Here is a 19,923-nt window from a genome sequence, read left to right as displayed (position 1 = left end):
AGAGAGAGAGTGCGCATGTGCCAGTGGGGCCAGATGTGGGGCTCGATCTCACAACCCATGAGATCATAATCCATGGGATCGTGACCTGAGCCAAAACCAAGAGCCAGACACTTAACCAACTGAGCCACCCAGGTGACCCAAAATGTGTAGCTTTAAATGGTAGTATTAGAAAAGAAGTAAGATCTGGGGCGCCTGGGTGGCACAGCGTAAGCGTCTGCCTTCAGCTCAGGGTGTGATCCCGATGTTCCCGGGATCGAGCCCCACATCAGGCTCTTCCGCTATGAGACTGCTTCTTCCTCTCCCACTCCCCCTGCTTGTGTTCCCTCTCTCGCTGGCTGTCTCTATCTCTGTCAAATAAATAAATAAAATCTTAAAAAGAAAAGAGAAGAAAAGAAGTAAGATCTAAAATCAGTGATCTGAAGTTTCACTATAAGAAACTAGAAAAAAAAAAAAAAAGAGGAAAGTAAACCCAAAGTAAACATGAGGAAGGAAATGATAAAAATAAGAGTAGAAATCAGGGAAATAGAAAACAGTTGAGAAAATTAACATATAAAACTGGCTCTTTGAAAAGATCAGCAAAATTGACAAACCTCTAGCTAGACTGATCAAGAAAAAAGAGAACCCAAATCATAACTATCAAGAATGAAAAAGAGATTACAAACCTTAGAATTTATGGATATTAAAAGGATAACAAGAGAATACTGGGGACAGTCTTACATCAGTGAACACAACTTAAATGGAATAGACACAAGTATTTTGAAAAATACAACTTAACAAAATTCGCACAAGAGCCAGATGAATAGCCCTCCATCTATTAAAGAAGTTGAATTGGTTATCAAAGACTTTTCTTAAAGTAGAATCCTCATGAATATAGATGCAAAAATCATTAACAAAATATTAGCAGATTGAGTCCAACAATATTTTAAAAGGATAATACTCCACAACCAAATAGAGTTTGTCTCAGGAATGTAAGGCTTGATCGATTTTCAAATGTTAAACAATGTTACTTGTTATAGTAACAGAATAAAGGAGAAAAACTCTATGATGATTTCAATAGGTGCAGAGAAGGCACTTGACAAAATTCAGCACTTACTCATAGTAAAACTCTCAATGAAGTAGGAATAGTAGAAAATTTCTCAAATGATAAATAACATCTCTAAGATAGTATAACAAAGATTTTGGTTAATGGTGAATGACTAAACTATGTACGTTGGAGACTGGGAATACGGCAAGCATACCCACTTTCACCACTCATTCAGTATTGTACTGGTGGGCCTACCGTTGCAATAGGCAAGAAAAAGGAATAAAAGGCATAAAGATTGAAAAGGAAGAAGTAAAAGTATTTGCAGATGATATGATTACTTACGTAAAAAAAAATCTAGGGAATCTGCAAAGCAACTGCTAGAACCAATACATGAATTTAGCAAGGTTGTAGGACATAAGATTGATAAACAAAAATCAATTGTATTTTTCTAAACTAGCAGCGCACAATTGGAAAATGAAATTTAAAAAATAACAGTAAGACCAAAATCGTAAGATACCTAGAAATAAATTGAACAAAATTGAAAACTATAAATTTTGCTGAAAGAGATTAAAGAAGACATAAATGGAAAGATATGCCATATTCATGGATAAGAAGATCCAATTTCCTTAAAGTGACAGTTCTTTCCAAATCGATCCATAAACTCAGTGCAATCCCAATCAAAATTCCAGTGGACTTTTTTTTTTTTTTAGTTACAAGCTGATTCTAAGATTTAAAAAGAAATGCACAAGCCAGAGAATTACCAAAGTAATCTTTAAGAACAAAACGCTAGAGGAGATTTTATCTGATTTCAAGACTTACCATAAAGCTACAATAATTAAAATAATTTGATATTGGTGAAAAGAAAAGATAGACATATAGATGAATGGTACAAAATAATCCAGAAATAGATCCATACATATGTGGTCAATTGATTTTCAACTATGGTGCCAAGGCAATATAGTGGAGAAAGGAAAGTCTTTTCAACAAAAATTAGCATTGACCCATATCTCACACCATAAATAAAAATTAACTTAAAATGAATTACAGACGTAAATATAAAACCCAAACATATAAAACTTCTTGAAGAAAAATAAGAGGAAAAGCTTTGGAGTGGACCAAGATATCTTAGAACACAAAAAAAACAATGATTAATAAAGAAAAAGATTGATGGGGCGCCTGGGTGGCCCAGTCGTTAAGCGTCTGCCTTCGGCTCAGGACGTGATCTTGGCGTTCTGGGATCAAGCCCCACATCAGGCTCCTCCACTGGAAGCCTGCTTCTTCCTCTCCCACTCCCCCTGCTTGTGTTTCCTCTCTTGCTGGCTGTCTCTATCTCTGTCAAATGAATAAATAAAATCTTTAAAAAAAAAAGAAAAATATTGATAAATTAGATTTCATCAAAATATAAAACTTTTGCTCTTTGAAAGACACCATTAAGACAACATTAAGAAAATGAAAAGAAAATATTGACAACGCATATATCAAACAAAGGACATATTTAGAATGTAGAAAGAACTCTTACAATGCAATTCAAAAATGGGAAGGATATATGAACAGATATTTCACAAAAGATATACAAGTGGCCAATAAGCATGTGAAGAAATGTAACATGTTTAATCATTAGGGAAGTCAGATTTAAACTATAATGAGATATCACTACACACCCATTAGAATGGTTAAAGAAAAAAACATGACTATGCTAAGTGTTGATGAGGCAGCTAGAACTCTTCATACATTGCTAGTGGCAATTAAAAAATAGTGTAACCATTTTTGGAAACCATTTGGCATTTTCTTAAGAATTAAGTTAAAGATACACGCCTCACAAATTACGAATTACATACAAATTACAGTATATCCATACAACAACAGAATACTTCTCAGCAATAAAAAGGTACACGTTATTGTTATATACAAATCATTATGTTGATGTGGTCCTTGGGGAATATACATTTCTTTTCTTCACTCTCTTTTTTAAGATTTTATTTTTTAAAGTAATCTCTATACCCAATGTGGGTCTCAAACTCACAACCCTGAGATCAGGGGGCAGATGTCCTACAGACTGAGCCAGACAGGGACTTCTGAAGCATACATTTCTTTGGAGCAATCCAGTTTTTGTTGCCTACTTTTGCTAGAGTGTATCTAAAAGGCCTGAGGATTACTTCAGAGTCTGAACAGTCACACATCTTAGCAGGCCAGGCTTGTTACTTAACTGGAATTTCAATTCTTTAAAAAAAAGAGAAAAGACTACTGCTTTGTTTGCCTTTGGTCATTTTCCAGATGTGAATTATAACAGGGATCTCATTTAGGTAGTTTTTAAACCTGACAAGTCTGGTATTTTACTTACTGTCTATACTTTGCCCATCCCCTTCATTCAACCTAATGGAACCTATATTGAGATCATCTAAAAGAATGGGTTTCATTGGAAAGATAGCATCCTTAATCTGATCTTTGCCACAGAGCTCTCTCTCATTGCCTATCGGTAGTACTTGAGAAAAGCTTGAGGACCTCTTACCGCTATTTCAAGTTGGAATAATGAAGCAATTGGGTGCATAATCCAAATTACTGAACTCTAGACAATAGGTTACCAACCACAGTCAGAGAAACACTCCCTTCCATCTCTGCTTGTACTCTGGCTACCTCTACAAGTTCATCTCTTGTTTTAGGACTGTGAATTTTTGTCAGCCTTTCCCCCTGTGGTTACTTGGCATGTGGTCTGCCTTCCAGAGTATCACAGCAACAATTTTATCAAATGTTTTGATATGGATTACAAAGATCATCAGCGTTCTAGCCTGCTGTATCTTAATTACTTGCTGTCTGACTACTGATCCAATACCACGTATTTTAATTTGAATAGTAGCAGCACTTCACTTCTAGATTCCAAATTCTGTATTAGTCCACATATAACTTAGGCTACTATAACAAACAAAACAAAAAACCAGTAGCTTAAGCAGTTTAGAAGCTTGTTCTTCTCAGTCTGAGAATAAGCTGTCGAGAGCCGACGTGGCACTCGCTCTGGTAGCCCTTCAGGTACTGCGTGGTTAAAAACAGCTCACCACTCTGTCAGTATGTCAGCCAGCAGCCTGCTATAAATACCCTTTCCTTTTATGAGCATAATCATCGCTTATGCTCACACCAGTTTGACTAGAACTTAGTCACACGGGCAAACTGGCTGCAGGGGAGCTTGGAAATGTCGTCTTTAGCTGGGGACCACTTGCCCATTTAATCACCACCATGATTTAAAAGGAGAATAAATATTAGGAGACAACTAGAAGTCTCTGTTGTATGGACCAAGAAAATATTTACAACAAAATATAAAGTATCGTATTCATAATACATAAAAGCTTCTACAAACCAATAAGAAAAAGGCAACCCAATAAAAGTAAATAAAATACTAATGATGTGGGGCGCCTGGGTGGTACAGCGGTTAAGCGTCTGCCTTCAGCTCAGGGCGTGATCCTGGCGTTATGGGATCGAGCCCCACATCAGGCTCCTCCGCTATGAGCCTGCTTCTTCCTCTCCCACTCCCCCTGCTTGTGTTCCCTCTCTCGCTGGCTGTCTCTATCTCTGTTAAATAAATAAATAAAATCTTTAAAAAAAAATACTAATGATGTGCAGGTCAGAAGAAATACAATGAGCAATATGCACATAGAATGATGTTGAGCCCCTCAGAGAAATCAGCAGAGAAATGCAAATTAAATCAACCAAAAATATATTTTTTTGCCAGTTTGATTGGCAGAACTTAAGCTGTAGCTACAAGTTTTGATAAAAGTTTAGGAAAAAAGGGGGGCGCCTGGGTGGCACAGCGGTTGGGCGTCTGCCTTCTGCTCAGGGCGTGATCCCAGCGTTATGGGATCGAGCCCCACATCAGGCTCCTCCGCTATGAGCCTGCTTCTTCCTCTCCCACTCCCCCTGCTTGTGTTCCCTCTCTTGCTGGCTGTCTCTCTCTGTCGAATAAATAAATAAAATCCTTAAAAAAAACAAAACAAAAACAAACAACAAAAAAATTTTAAAAAAAAGTTTAGGAAAAAAGGAAACTTTTCTATAATGTAACTGGAATATAAATTTGTATAGCCTTTTGGAGGGCAATTAGTCATTATCTGTAAATAATTAAAACTCCTGTGTGCTTTGACTTAGGAATTCCACTCTTAGGTATCTCTCCTATAGAGTTTACTATTGTGTCATTTATGATAGCAAAAAAATTGGAAAAAGCATAAATGCCTGACAAGAGGGACCTAGATATGAAAAATTAACGTAATGAAATACTGTGCAACCATTTAAGAATATAAAGTAGCTTGACAATGTTGTTATTTGGAAAGATAGTAAGTGTTCATAATATGTTAAGTGGATGAAGCACGTTGCAGCACAGTATGTCTGGGACAACCTCCTTTCTAGAAAAAAAAAGGCATATATTATATAATTATAGAAAAAAATAGGGAAGTATATGATAAAACTGATTCATGTAACAACGGTTACCTCTGGGAAAGTAGAATTGGAGGTGTAGAGAGGTACTTTTTTACCTTTCAATTTGTGTATGAATATACACAGTGGTGGAATTATGGGAAATTTTCACTCCCTTTTTGTGTTTTCTAGATTTTTTAAATTGAAGAAAAAAGAAAAAATATTAAAGAGTGTTTAAATATTTTAAAGTGTTCCTATGGTATAAGTATAAAAGCATTAAGATAATAAGAATGGGCAATTTAAAGAATATTTTGAAAAAATATTTATATCCCAGTTGCTATTTTTTTTAAAGATTTATTTATTTGAGAGAGAGAGAGAGCGCATGCAGTGGGGAGGGGCAGAGGGAGAGAGAAACATAAGCAGACTCTATGCTGAGCGTGGAGCCTGATGTAGGGCTTGATTTCATGACCCTGAGCCAAAACCAAGAGTCAGACGCTAAACCGACTGCACCACCAGTCGCCCCTATATCCCAGTTATTAACCTGACTTTTGAGGTTTAGATATGATTGACTCAAGCTAAACTCATCCCACACCTAAAATGTTTTTCCAGGGGCGCCTGGGTGGCACAGCGGTTAAGCGTCTGCCTTCGGCTCAGGGCGTGATCCCAGCATTATGGGATCGAGCCCCACATCAGGCTCCTCCGCTATGAGCCTGCTTCTTCCTTTCCCACTCCCCCTGCTTGTGTTCCCTCTCTTGCTGGCTGTCTCTATCTGTGTTAAATAAATAAATAAAATCTTTAAAAAAAAAATGTTTTTCCAAGATTTTGTAGAATTTCTAGGGCTTACAGTGGCGTTTAAAGTTTCTGTTTGTGTAATTCCAGTTCATCCATTTCTCACCTCTAACAACTCTTCTCTCCTGTCTGCTCCATGCTGTAACCAGATGTAGAACTTAGCGCTCGTCCTTTGATTTCCACCCTCCCCCAAGCATTTACATTAGGCATTTGTATGTGTTCAACAGTTTTCTGAAGGAGAGGTAGAAAGGGTTTGCATTTAGAATACTGCCAATAATTTTAAATGGAATGTTATCCATCTTTCTTTTTATGTTTTCACTTTTTAAAAAGATTTTATTTATTTGGGGTAGAGAGAGCGAGCAAGTTGGGTAAGGAGCAGAGGGAGATGGACAAGCAAACTCCACCCTGAGCTTGGAGTCCAAGGAGTCTCATGACCCTGAGATCATGATCTGAGCTGAAATTAAGAGTCAGACGCTTAACCAACCCAGTCACCCAGGCGCCCCTCCACCTTTCTTTTTAAAAGGCCTTCAGTCACATTACCACTTTCTCACCTTTCTTGTCACTAATCACTATGGCCTTCACCACGTTGCTGTCTTTCCTTGTACTGGCCCTATACCTTCTCTTCTCTGGTCTTTTTTTTTTTTTCTTACTTAAGGAGAGAAGTTAGGTATTTCATTTATTTCCTAGTGTCTTTGAGGCCTTATCTTCCCCACCCAAAACAACCTGTCAAGATACAGTCTCTACAAAGACGGTTACTTCTCCATGAGGAATTCTGGTACCTGCTGTTAAAATAATAATTTCATCTCTTTCACTATTATTGTTATAAAAGTGTAACTGATAAAATAATTAACACATTAGTTATCTTTATTAACTCTTCATGTTGGTTTTTTTTCCCCTAAGTAAAATCTTATCCTTTGGTCGGTGATGTTGATAGCCGAGTCTTAATTGACCTTGGCTGTGAAAAAGAAGAGTTGTGACATATTGGCATTATTAGGACATCTAATCACATTTCCATTTATTAGGGGCAAGGAGTAAACAACTTATGCTTAAGCTAGAACCTCTGCTAAAAAGTTAGCTTTTGTAATGAGAATGTAAGCAGAAATACAATTAATGAAGTATAAAATTATTCTACCTTGATAGAACTTAACCTAATGGTCTATGAAAACATGGCTGTATTATAGGGTTTTGTGGGATCAGAGGACCTTAACCAAAGTCCGTGTTAGATTTATGTACTGTCTACTGGAGGCAGTATGCGTAGTTGGTAGGAAGAAAGCTTTGGGTTTTAGAAAAACCTACATGAAAATTAAAACCTAAATTAAATAAAAATTCTTTTTTTAAAAGATTTTTTAATTTTATTATTTATTTTGAGAGAGAGAGAGAGATCGCACAAGTGAGGGGGAGGGGCAGAGGGAAAGGGAGAACCAGACTCCCCACTGAGCAGGGAACCCAATGCGGACTCAATCCCAGGACCCTGGGATCATGACCTAAGCCAAAGGCAGACGCTTAACCTACTGAGCCACCCAGGCACTCCTAAATAAAAATTCTAAATTAAAATCTGGAAGCATTTACCATGGTAATCTTAGGTATATTGTTTTACTGAACCTCAGTTTCTTCATCTATAAAATGAAGATAATGATGATGATATAAAACATATAACCAGCCTGGTATAGTGCTGAGTAGTCAGTACATGGTAGCAATGGAATTTTAGCAATAATTATCATTTTCGTAATATATATTATTATGTTTATTACTGTTAAATATTTTTCAAATGAGTGATGTCACTTTAAATTCACGTGGGCTCCCAGTGTTGCCAGCATCCTATAATATTTCCTTAGTATACTCCCCATTTTCCAAAGCCACTCTACCATATCTTTTCTGCTTCTACTTCCAACATCCTCTTTACATTCTTAGCTGTAACCTTGTTTCTTACTGAGAAAATAGAAGCAGCTAAAACAGGACTTTCATATTTTCCCACCAGCAACCCTATCAGTCTACCTCCAGTTGTAACCCTACAGTCTGCCTTTCCTCTCATTACAATGGGAAAAGGCCCATCCTTCCATTCGTGTACAGAATCCCATGTACTTACGGACTTAGCACTTACAGTTATCCCCCTTTACTTTTTAATAATCACTTTTCACCTTTTATGTAAGATAATTCCCATCAGCATACAAACATGCCATCGTAGGTTCTATGATAAAAGAAATTCTTTCACCTTTCCTTCATTCATACCTCCATCCAGCTATTACTCCATTTTTGTGTTTCCCTTAGAGAAAAGCTCCTTGAAAGCATATCCTTTCCTCATTTGGGCTTTCATTCCTGTTACTCAGATGAAACTGCTCTTGTCAAGGTTTCCATTGACTGCCATGTTATCAGGTTCTCAGTCCCCATTTTACTAGGCCTCAGTGGCATTGGAACAGACCACTTCACCCTTCCTGAAGTACTTTCTTTGCTTGGCTTCTGCAGTATCACCCGTTCCTGGTTTTCCTTCACCTTCCTGGCCACTCCGTAGTTTCTTTTACTGACTTTTCTTTGTCTTTCCTGACTTCTAATTATTGATGAGTCCCAGAGCTCAATTCTTGGGCCTCTTCTCTTCTTCGTCAGTTCCTAGGTAATCCCAACCAATCTCATTGCTTTTATTATCATCTTTATAGTGATGGCTCCTAAATTTATATCTGAAGTCTCAATCCTCTGAACTCCAGACTTGCATACGTTATTGCCTATGCTACATCTTTGTTTGGATGTCTCACAGGTGTTCCAAGCTTAGAATATTCCATCCTTTCCCCAATTTTACTAATTTTAGGAAGTAGTACCTCTAGTCACCTCTAGTCAGCCAAAAATCTTGACTCTCTTCTCTCACATCCATCCCATCAGCAACTTCTGTCAGCTTGACATCAGTGTAGATCCGGAATCTGACCATTTCTCCTCACCCTTGCAAGCTATCACCATGGTCCGAGCACTACCATCTCTTGCCTAGATGATTGCGGTAGCTTCTTAACCGGTCTTCCTGCTCCATTGCTGGCCCCTAAAGCCTTTTCTTCACACAGCAGAATCATCCCTTTAAAACATTAATTCTTTCCCTGTTTAAATTTTTCCAGTGGTTTTCCATCACATTTAGAATAAACTCTAAAAATCCTTACTTACTATGGTCTGCAAGATGCTGAGTGATTTGGCTCATGGCAACTGCTCTGACTTCATCTTCTCCCACCTCGCGTCCCCTCATCTCTTCCAGCCACAGCAGTCTCTTCACTAGTCTTTGAACACACCTGGCACGTTCTTGCCTTCACACTTGCTGTTCTCTGTGCCTGAAATGTGCTTCACCCAGACATTTACAGGGCTGGCTCCTTTATTTCATTCAGTTCTCTCCTCCAATGCCAGCTCATCATAGAAATCTTCCTGGCCGTGCTATCTGAAATAGCACCCTATTCCCCATGTCCTGCCCTCCCTCAGTCTCTACTTTTTATCCCTTTTTGGTTTTCTTTTATAGGACTTATCACTATTTGACATCTTCTGTTTATTCTTTTTCTCCCCCTTGATGGTTAGTTCCATGAGGGCAAGGACTCATTTTGTTACTTGCTGTATCCTCAGCACCTAGGGGTTAGCTGTGGCACTCAGTGTTTGTTAGCGAATGAATTGCTTTTTTCCCCACTCTTACTGATGTAAGATTTAAAAAATCCTTGGAAAAAAGCAGTCTTTTAAAAAAATTGTGGTCAAATATACATACCCTACAGTTTACCATCCTAACCATTTTTAAGTGTATACTTCAGTGGCATTAAGCACATTCACATTGTGCTGCTGCCATCACAACCATCTGTCTCTAGAGCTCTTTTCATTTTGCAAAACTGAAACTCTGTACTCGTTAAACAATAACTCCCTAGTCCTCCTCACCCCCAGCCACTGGAAACCACTATTCTACTTTCTGTCTCTCTGAGCAATCTTTTAATTAGCCACCAAAAGATAAGTCTTAAACATATGAGGAGTCAAACCACCCCTCAGGTTTCTTTTAACAAGTACTTACTGAACAATGCCTTCGGCTTGGACCACGCTCGGTACGACAGGGACACTGTAGCGTCCTCTACAGTTCTATTCTTCTGGTACCAAGAATCGTGTCTATCTTACTAAGATGCCATTTCATATCTTGTTATTATGCTCTGACATTTAAAACCGAGGAATGTTTGGTTATGAATTTCACTTCTTGTAGCCATTTTCTGCTTCCCCTGTCTTTTTGTCTGGTCATTTCAAATTAATAGGAAAATATACATTTTTGGATAAAATTCACGAAACATAAGATTACCCATTTTAAAGTGCAGAGTTCAGTGGCATTTAGTATAGTAACAATACTGTGCAACCTTTACCTCTATCTAGCTCCCAAACATTTTCATCACTCCAAAGGAAAACCCCATATTCCTTAAGCAGTTATTTTCATTGCCTCTTACCCTACGCCCTTGGCAGCCACCAATCTGTGTTCTGTCTCTATGGATTTATCTCTTCTGGGATATTTCATATAAATGAAATAATGCAATATGTGACCTTTTGTGTCTGGCTTATTTTACTTAGCATAATGTTTTCAAGGTTCATCCAAATTGTAGCATTTGTATCAGAACTTTCTTTTTATGGTGAAATAATATTGTATCATATGTATATGCCACAATTCATTTATCTATTCATCTGCTGATGGACGTTTGAGCTGTTTCTACCTTTCAGCTATTGTGAATAGTGCTGCTGTGAACATTACGTGTACAGGTATTTGAGTATCTGTTTACAAGTCTTTTGGGTATATACCTAGGGGTGGAATTGCTGGGTCATATGGTAATTCTGTGTTTAACTATTGGCCAAACTATTTTCCATAACAGCTGCACCATTTTATATTGCCTACAGCGATGTACAAGGGTTCCTATTTTTCCATATCCTCATTAACACTTGTTATTTTCCACTTTTTATTATTGTTACAGCCATTATTTTTATTATTGTTACATCCATCCTAGTAGGTGTGAAGTGTTTTCTCATTGTGGTTTTGATTGCATTTCCCTAATGATTAGTGATGTTGAACATCTCTTCATATGCTTCTTGGCCATTTGTATATCTTCTTGTGGAAAAGATAATTTTTTTACAACTATTACAACAATATTCTATTTGATGAAATCTTCTGTTCTGTTTCAATCTCTCTTGATTATAGCCCTAGTGAGTGCTACAAGTTAGTAAACTGTAGCCTGTGAACCAAATCTAGCACACTGCCTGTTTTTTTATATGGCCTGCAAGCTAAGATGGCTTTTACATTTTAAATGGCTGGAGGAAAACCAAAAGAAAAATATTTCATGTCACGTAAAAATGATATGAAATTCCGATTTCAGTGTCTGTAATAAATAAAGTTTAATTGGAACACACAGCCACACCCATTCATTTATGTATTGTCTGTGACTGCTTTCACACTACAACAGCAGAGCTGAGCAGTTGTAATTGAGGCCATAGGGCCCACAAAGCCAAAGATGTTTACTGTCTGGCTCTTTACAGAACAAGTTTGCCTCCTCTGTGGCTTATTCTGTTTAGGTTGCTATAACAGAAACACTACAGAGTAGCTAGCTTATGAACAACAGAAATGTATTCCTCACAGTTCTGGAGGCTGGGAAGCCCAAGATCAAGGCACAGTAAATTCAGTGTCTGGTGGGAGCCTGCTGTCTGGTTCATAGACGGCCATCTTCCTGCTGTCTCTCCCAGGGCTGAAGGGATGAGGGAGCTCTCTGGGATCTCTTACAGGGGCACTGATATCATTCATAAAGTTCCACTTCATGACCTATTGACCTCCCCAAGTTCCCGCTTTCTAACACCATCACACTGGGGTTAGGTTTCAGCCTATGAATTTCAGGGAGATAAACATTTAGTCTATTGCACCTGTATTAGAAAGTTTTGTCCTTAGCTTCTGAGTCTTGATGAGCAGAGAAGCTCTCTTACTTAAGAGAGTAAGGAGGTACTAAGGAGGCCTCAAAGTCGGCTAGTGTTCAGTTTAGTTCTCATAGATGACCAGATGTTTTTTATTTTGATATTAAACTCCAAGATTAAAGTAGTAATGATAGGAACCAGATGTAAAATTCCTAAAGTATCACTTAAATTTCAACTGTCACTATCGTTAGAAGTATCTCCCCTCAACAAAGTTTCAACTTCCACAATACATTATTTATGATAAAAATAAAGAAATTTCATGAACTCACCTCTAAAGACTGCTTTGCCTCCAAATTCTGAAATACTATGATTCTCACATTGACTGTTGGAATGTCTTTGTGTTGCTCAATATCCCATTGAAGAGGGGCATCCTGTATTCCAGGATTTCTCAGTGCCCTTCTGGAACTGAATTATTTTGAAAATGTGTCTGCCCTGCTTAAGTAGGAGCATCTTCTCACATTTCAAGCTTTCTTTGAATTTTTTTTTTTCAAGTAAGAGACTTCAAGTTGATTAAGTATCCAGATTGTATTGACTTTAATAGATGTGTGTGTTGTTAGAAGGAGATTGTCAATCACAGTCATTGCCGTGCTGTGTGTAGGCTTTTTGAGCACATGTTAACTTCAGGAAATACGTTTGGGATCAAAAATACCAGGGGTAAAGAAAATTAGATTCAGTCATGTTTCACCAATTTCTGTAATGATATCACCCTAAACTGGATATAGCCAAATATTAATCTTATGGTAAAATCTATACTCCTGTTTTGATGGGATATTTACTTTCTGGTTAAGGGAAAGTGAATGTTTACAAGCAAAGTTCAATTCATTCCTAAAGAAAGGACTTCCCATTTTGTAGCTATTGGGTTATGGAGGAGACTTCATTAAGATAATAATCCCTAAACCCTAGAGGGTGCTCTCGGTGGGAATTAACATTCCCAAACAAGTAGATGCAGCCTCTTGTCCCTCAAGGCCTTTCAGCTCTCCAACCAGCTGAGCTCCTGTAATCCCCAAATACTTACCTTCTCTGATGAGTACACAAGCTTCTCTTCTAAATGAAGTCATATAAACCTCTAGTAGCACCAGGCTAGTCTATGTCTTTTTGTATTTTTATTGGTCTCTATACTCTTGACTCCTTGACTGGCAGCTTTGTTAATGAAGGAAGCTCACTTTAACAAAATTACTATGTTTAGGTGCTAGTTATTAGAAGCTGCGTGCCAAATGCTAATTTAAAGCCCACTCGTTAAGGTTAAGAGGGTTTGTTGTGCACACTCCTTTACATAACTCATTCTGAGGCTGTTATAGAGCCATACAGACCATTGCTTTTTTAAACATGCCTGTCTTTGGTGTATTCTTTTCCATCATTTGAACCTATCAATGTGATAAAGTCTTTTCCTTTTTTAAGATTTTATTTATTTATTTGACAGAGAGAGACGGCGAGAGAGGGAACACAAGCAAGGGGAGTGTGAGAGGGAGAAGCAGGCTTCCCGCCGAGCAGGGAGCCTGATGCGGGGTTCGATCCCAGGACCCTGGGATCATGACCTGAGCCGAAGGCAGACGCTTAACGGCTGAGCCACCCAGGCGCCCCCAATATGATAAAGTCTTAATAAGCGTGATATCAGTGATATTTGTTCACTGGGGAAAAAAAAACAGAGGGCTTATCGGTGCTATTCTTCAGTCTGCCTGCCCATGTGGAATCTCTAGTGGCTTTACTAGCCTTTACCTTTACTATGTCCTATTACCGTATGGCCTGTTCTTCTGATACGGAGCTGAGGTGTTTAGAGAATGTTCATAATTAGGTGTTATTCCTACATCTTTTGGTCAGCTGTTAGATATCCCGATGCCTAGGTAGCACCCCACACCGATTAAATCAGAATGTTGGCGGTAGGAGCCCTAGGCCTCAGTATTTTTTAAAAGATCCGCAGGTGATTCCAGTGTGGCACAAGGTTGAGAAGCCACTGGCTTTACTTGTTAACCATATAGCTTAGAGCAGAGGTTCCTGCTCCTGGCACCAATTTACTCCTCAGGATTAATTAAATGACCTTAAGATAATGCATTTTAACTACTTGAAAAAAAAGATGTTACATAAATAAAAGACAGTACGGTTTTTTGTTATTATATAGACTGTAAAGAAGCACTGTTTTGTGGCAAATTATACATAACACAAAATTTCGCACGTTAACCATTTTGTACAGTTCAGTGGATTAAAGTACATTCACATTGTTGCACTACCGTCACCACCATCCATCTCCAGAACTTTTTTCATCTTCCTAAACTGAAACTGTGTCCATTTTCAGTAACTCCCATAATCGCCTGCAGCCCGTGGCAGCTACCATGCCGCTTTCTCTCTCCATAACTTTGACTGCTCTGGGTACTCGTGTAAGTGGAATTATACAGTATTTGTCTTTTTGTGACTGACTTATTTCAATTAGCATAATGTCTTCAAGGCTCAACCATGTTGTAGCATGTGTCAGAATTCCTAATTTTTTAAAGCTAACTAACATTCCACTGTATGTATGTACCACGTTTTGTTTATCCATTCATCCGTCCTCGGGCGCTTGGACTGCTTCCATCGTTTGGCCATTGTGAATAATGCTGCTGTGATCATGGATGTACAAGAAGGGAGTTTTAAGTGATAAATAAGATGCTCATCTGGATAAATTGCTTGCTCTTTTTTTTTAAGATTTTATTTGAGATTTATTTTATTTATTTATTCAAGAGTGAGAGAGAGAGAGAGAGAGAGAGAGAGAGAGAAAGCACCAGCAGGGGGCAGTGGGGGAGAGGGACAAGCAGACTCCCCTCTGAGCAGGGATGCGGGCTCGATCCGGGGACCCTGGGATCATAACCTGAGCCAAAGGCAGAGCCACCCAGGCGCCCCAAATCACTTGTTCTTTATGGATAGGTTGTAGTGTAGTTCACCAGATGAGTTCACCTGCACCTAGTGTCTGGTCTCCCTTTTACAAAGTATGGCAAAAATTAGTTACTATTCCATATGCTTTCTAGATTTTCTCAAATATGGTGGTAGGATTATTTTATTGAATCAGCTCTCTTGCCCGCTCTGTCGGTCAATCCCACAGAAGCTATGTTCTAGAAATGTAATGATAAAAATCTGTGTCTAGAATTAAATAAGGACTCATGCTATATAGTTTAGTTTAATTCCCAGGCGCTACTACAGCAAAATCGTAAGCTTCAAAACAAACCTGAAAGTGCTCCCTGGTCTAGAAGTTATAAACCAGATGTACGTATATTGCTCTAGAAGTTGTAAACTAATTAGCTTGAGTCTAGCAGCCACGTTAGGATCTTTTTACTTCTGCCCGTGTTACTCAGGCTCTTTAGCTCTACTTCTATACACGGTCTTAGTTTTTTGTATCACAAAATCTAGTACCGGAGAGGGAGAGAGAAACCCAAGCAGGCTCTGCGCTGAGCTCAGAGCTGGAGGCGGAGCCCTGAGGTCATGATCCAGAGATCACAACCTGAGCTGAAACCAAGAGTCAGATGCTTAACCGACTGCGCCACCTAGGCGCCCCTAGTTCTTTCCATTCTTGGTGAACCAACCCTCTTTGTCCCTTGACTTCCATGAAGGGTATGTGTCTTTTTTACAGACAGTTCAGATAGGTGTTTCTACAAGAGAGCAGCTGTGTTGTCAGTAAGTGGAAATTTTATGGAGTCAATCAACTTTGGAAAAGTAGTGACTACTTATTTTAACATTGTATTTCTGAAGGCATGACTTTTTTATATTCCCATGAGCCACCCACCCACTCATTGTTATAGAATCAAAGAAAGGAATTTTCATTTGTGTGTGTATATTTCACTTTGATCCCTTTGACACTTTTCCTTAAATTTTCACTGATAATAAAAGGCAGTTGAAATGAAAAGAGGCTCAGCCACATCACTGAAAAGATACAAACTGTACGCTTTGTTGGTCTCATTGGGTTAGCAACTGGGCTGCACCTGTGTTCTTTAGAGGTACAGGAATGACCAAAAACTGAGAATCTGATGAGATAATAAAATTTTAGATCCAATTCTACATTTAAACACGAGCAACTTGTTCTTCTTGTCTGAAGACTTATCTATCGAACTCTACAGTCCGAGAAACTAATAGTGAGTAAACAAACCTTTCTTTCTTTCTAGATCTTCATCTGCTGGTGGACGTGGCCTGCAAGCAGGAGCACTTTCCAAAGGAGGAAGAATTAAAAGAGTGAGGAATGGATGACAAATGTGACATTGTGCACTAGCTGTAGCTGGAGGCAGACTAGCCTTGCACATGACACACTGTTGGGATTTTTTCAGTTCTGTTAAGGAAAAAAAAAAGTATTTTTGTTTTGTTAATTGAGAATTTTGTTAATTGAGAATTGGGACTTTGGTATTTACTACAGCTGTTCAGATTATTTACCTTGACAAACTACTAAACATCAAGCAGCCTTTTTTTTTTTTTTTTTTCTTTTTTGCTGCCCAGATCCCTTTCAAATGAAAAGTCCTGGCCTTCTGTTACAGTCAAGAAGCATCTAAAAACTGCTGCATCCATGTACTGGAGAATAATCTGCGTGTGTGCGCTGATTTGCTGTCTTGCCACTCTCAACCCGTAGTCAGCACAACTCCAGTGGGGAGTTCAGTCTATCTGTTTCAAGTCACAGTGTGATCCTTTTAGAGAAGATTGTGTGAGAAACAAAGGCATGTGAGGTCACCAAGATCACAGGTCTAAATGGGTCAGGAATTACAGGGAAGAAACTCTGAGAAAGAGCTAATTTTCTAAGTGATTAACCAGGAAATGCTCTTACTTCCTAACCCAGCATTCTGTTTCAAAAGCAAGGCATCCGGACTTGGACCATCCATCACACTTAACAGCCCCTGATTCTTTTATATTAACGGGAGCATTCTTCTATTTTCATGTCTTTCTTTAATTTTAATGATACATTATCATAAATGGTAAGAAGGTTTTGTTATATATCCACTTATTTAAATATCTTCTAAAGAAAAGTATTTAACTGGTTTATTATATTTATAAATGCTGGTAGATTTAAAAGTTTTAAAGCCTTATATTTTTATTAATATTGCAGGATAGAAGGATAAAGGATGCGTGTGTAAGATATTTATTTTGAAGGGGAAAATGTGTGAACAAAAACATTAAGAGATTTGACGTTTTTCTTGCTTTAGCTTTTTATATTCAGTATGTATAAATTCTCATCCGTATGAGACATTGTGTGCCAATTTTGGGAAGAACTGATTAGTAGTCATTTAACAGAAGCTGTACCTCTGACATTTTTAATAATTTATGTCCGGTTTAAGCTTCTGAAAGAATTTTGGATTGTGGGATAGACCATAACATTTTTATTTTATCCCCTGTGTAGGATTCCAAATTCAAATAGGATTGTGGGACCGGTTTTTAGGAGAGGTATCTTGGGTGTCCTCTTTCTGTGGTTGATCCCTCACTTGCTCATCCAATGACAGCAAGGAACGTTCTGATTTTAAAGTCTTTTAAACCGGCTAGAACTTTCTTATTGAATTCTGTTTCAGTTGTCCTAATAAGAATTGCAGGAACAAAAGGAAAGCCTAGGAATACGAAACTAATTAAAAAGAAAAGGCACTTAGTGATACGACATAAATACTATGCTACTCTTTGTGGGTGTAACAATTCATTTCTTAAATTGCATTGTGCCTTCCCAATGATGTCAAACCATAGAAATGTTACAGAGATAGTAGTTTTTTGGAAAAGGATGAGTTCTGTATTGGTGTGCAGTGACTCAGTTTAGATATGAAAGTAGGTTCTGAAAAGTGACGTGTTTGGTCCATCTGATTAGACTAGTTGATGTCCATGTGGTGGGCATTTATTCATCTTTATTAGCAAGGTTTAAAAGATGAACAAATTATCAAGCCTCCTCCATCTTTTGGCCAGACTATGTATTTTGGCAGAGTGTGTGAAGAGGAGACCCAATTTCCAAATGAAGGAACTTTGCCTTTTCTCTGTCATGTTGAGAAGCTGATAAACTGTGTAGGTGACATTCCTTCCCTTAATACGCCTTTTTAGCTTCGTATATGTTGAGAGAAATAATATCTTTTGAGGAACATGTGTCAAGCAGAAACCTTGGCATGGATTTGGTTTCAGTGGTTTTAAGGCTTAATTAATGAAATACCTTTATCAGCTTTCCAAACTTTTTTATATATGAATACAACAGACTAAGGAGCTGGATCTCCTGCTATACTCACATGCCTGCTACCTATCAACTAAAGCTATCATCACTGACTTGGGAAAAATGGCAAAAGATAAAATAAAATCTTTGTGTGAATTAGCCAGTAGGGTCGGACACATACTAACAAGGTTTCTGACTAGCACCTCAGTATTTCAGCACCTTAAGCACGATAAATTTCAATCAGTCAACAATAAAGTGAGTGTTTCAACTGGACTTGTCTTACTTGTTTTTACTATTTTATTGGTGATCAATAGAAATCTCAGTCGTCATGACTATTATTAATAATAGCAAAATTTAAAAGAGAATGCATTCTGTTTTTTCAGAGAATCTAACTTTAAAAGAAGTGTCAGCGTGTTTTTGTTTTGTTTTGTTTTGTTTTGTTTTCATTTGCAATTGAACAGAGATTGAATCTTTAAAATGCCATTAGGGATAAGGACAGTTCTTGGACATGTTTATAGAAACCTGTTTTTTAAGTAAAAGGATGAATAGTCTTCAGTAACTTTAGTCAGTCCAGATGTGGAAATAGATCCTGAAAGATGGTCATTCTCATGGGTAAGATTAGGTAGCAGGTGTCAGTGAGATGGATGGGCCTTTCATTACCACAGTAATGACATCTTTATGACGTCTCTGTGGAAGCTGTGGTATATCAACCCCTGAGGGATAAGCCAGAGAATAATTTCTCTTGCTTGTCAATTCTGGTGACCTAGTAAGCACAGTATATCAGTGAGATAAACTACATAGCGCTGTTTGGTTTGATCCTGAGTATCTCATGGGATGCCCAGGTTCATGATACATATTATCATCATTCCTAGATCTTGGAGTTTCTCAAGAGAGAGCAACCACATCTATACTTTTTTCCTTCTTTCAACTAAGTGTGTATATTAACTCTTAGGTTTGTTTAGTTCTCTTAACTCCTTTGCAAGTTTCAAGCAGGAACAGCTGAGGCAAGTCCATAGGTAGGTCACTTTTTGTTTACAGATGTTTTTGCATCTATCAAATATACGGTGATGTATATTTTGCATTATTTATGTATACTATTACACAATATACATAAAACAAAATAAAAAAATATAAAACCATAGAAGATTTAGAAAAATTCTTTTGACAAGAGCTGTAAAGGTCTATACTTGCATTATGTTCTTACGGTCCAACCAATAAAGAAAACGTGCTAAATTAAGAATTTATTTTAGAGCTTATTTCTCTGCTCTATGTCAGTTATTAGGCCTAAAATGCTAAAACTATTCCCATAAACCTTCTTTAGGGGAAAGATGCTCAAGGTGGAGAAAGCACTCATACTTTTTTGCTTTCAGAGGCATTATATCAGTTAAGTTTTATAACCAACCTACAATGCAATTATTGTTATCCACATTTTACAGATGATCAATTTGTATACTCTCATTTGTACAATTAAAACACTTTTTAATCTTCTATGCTTCTGACCACAATTAAAATTTAAGTGTAAAAACAATTTAAGTGTACACTTTGATAGTGTTAACCACGTTCACACTGTACATTTGTACAGTTTGGAGATACTATTGGCGATAGGTCAAAAATAAAATGTCTGGACACAGTCAAATATAATCTGGTAAATCTGAAAATT

The 19,923-nt window shown here is 37.8% G+C and overlaps 1 protein-coding gene across 1 annotated transcript in view; it reads left to right on the top strand.

The window, feature by feature from the left end:
- The window catches only part of HSF5 (heat shock transcription factor 5), a 40,881-nt gene extending 24,395 nt beyond the window's left edge, over positions 1–16,486 (top strand). The window contains exon 6 of the mRNA XM_026517442.4: positions 16,267–16,486. Within this exon, the coding sequence (XP_026373227.1) occupies positions 16,267–16,337 (71 nt within the window). The 3' untranslated portion in view covers positions 16,338–16,486. The remainder of the gene's footprint in view (positions 1–16,266) is intronic.
- Positions 16,487–19,923: the final 3,437 nt, after the last annotated feature.

This window comes from Ursus arctos, unplaced genomic scaffold, assembly GCF_023065955.2.
Source record: "Ursus arctos isolate Adak ecotype North America unplaced genomic scaffold, UrsArc2.0 scaffold_24, whole genome shotgun sequence".
Classification (NCBI taxonomy): Eukaryota; Metazoa; Chordata; class Mammalia; order Carnivora; family Ursidae; genus Ursus; species Ursus arctos.
This window is presented reverse-complemented; position numbering and strand designations above follow the sequence as displayed.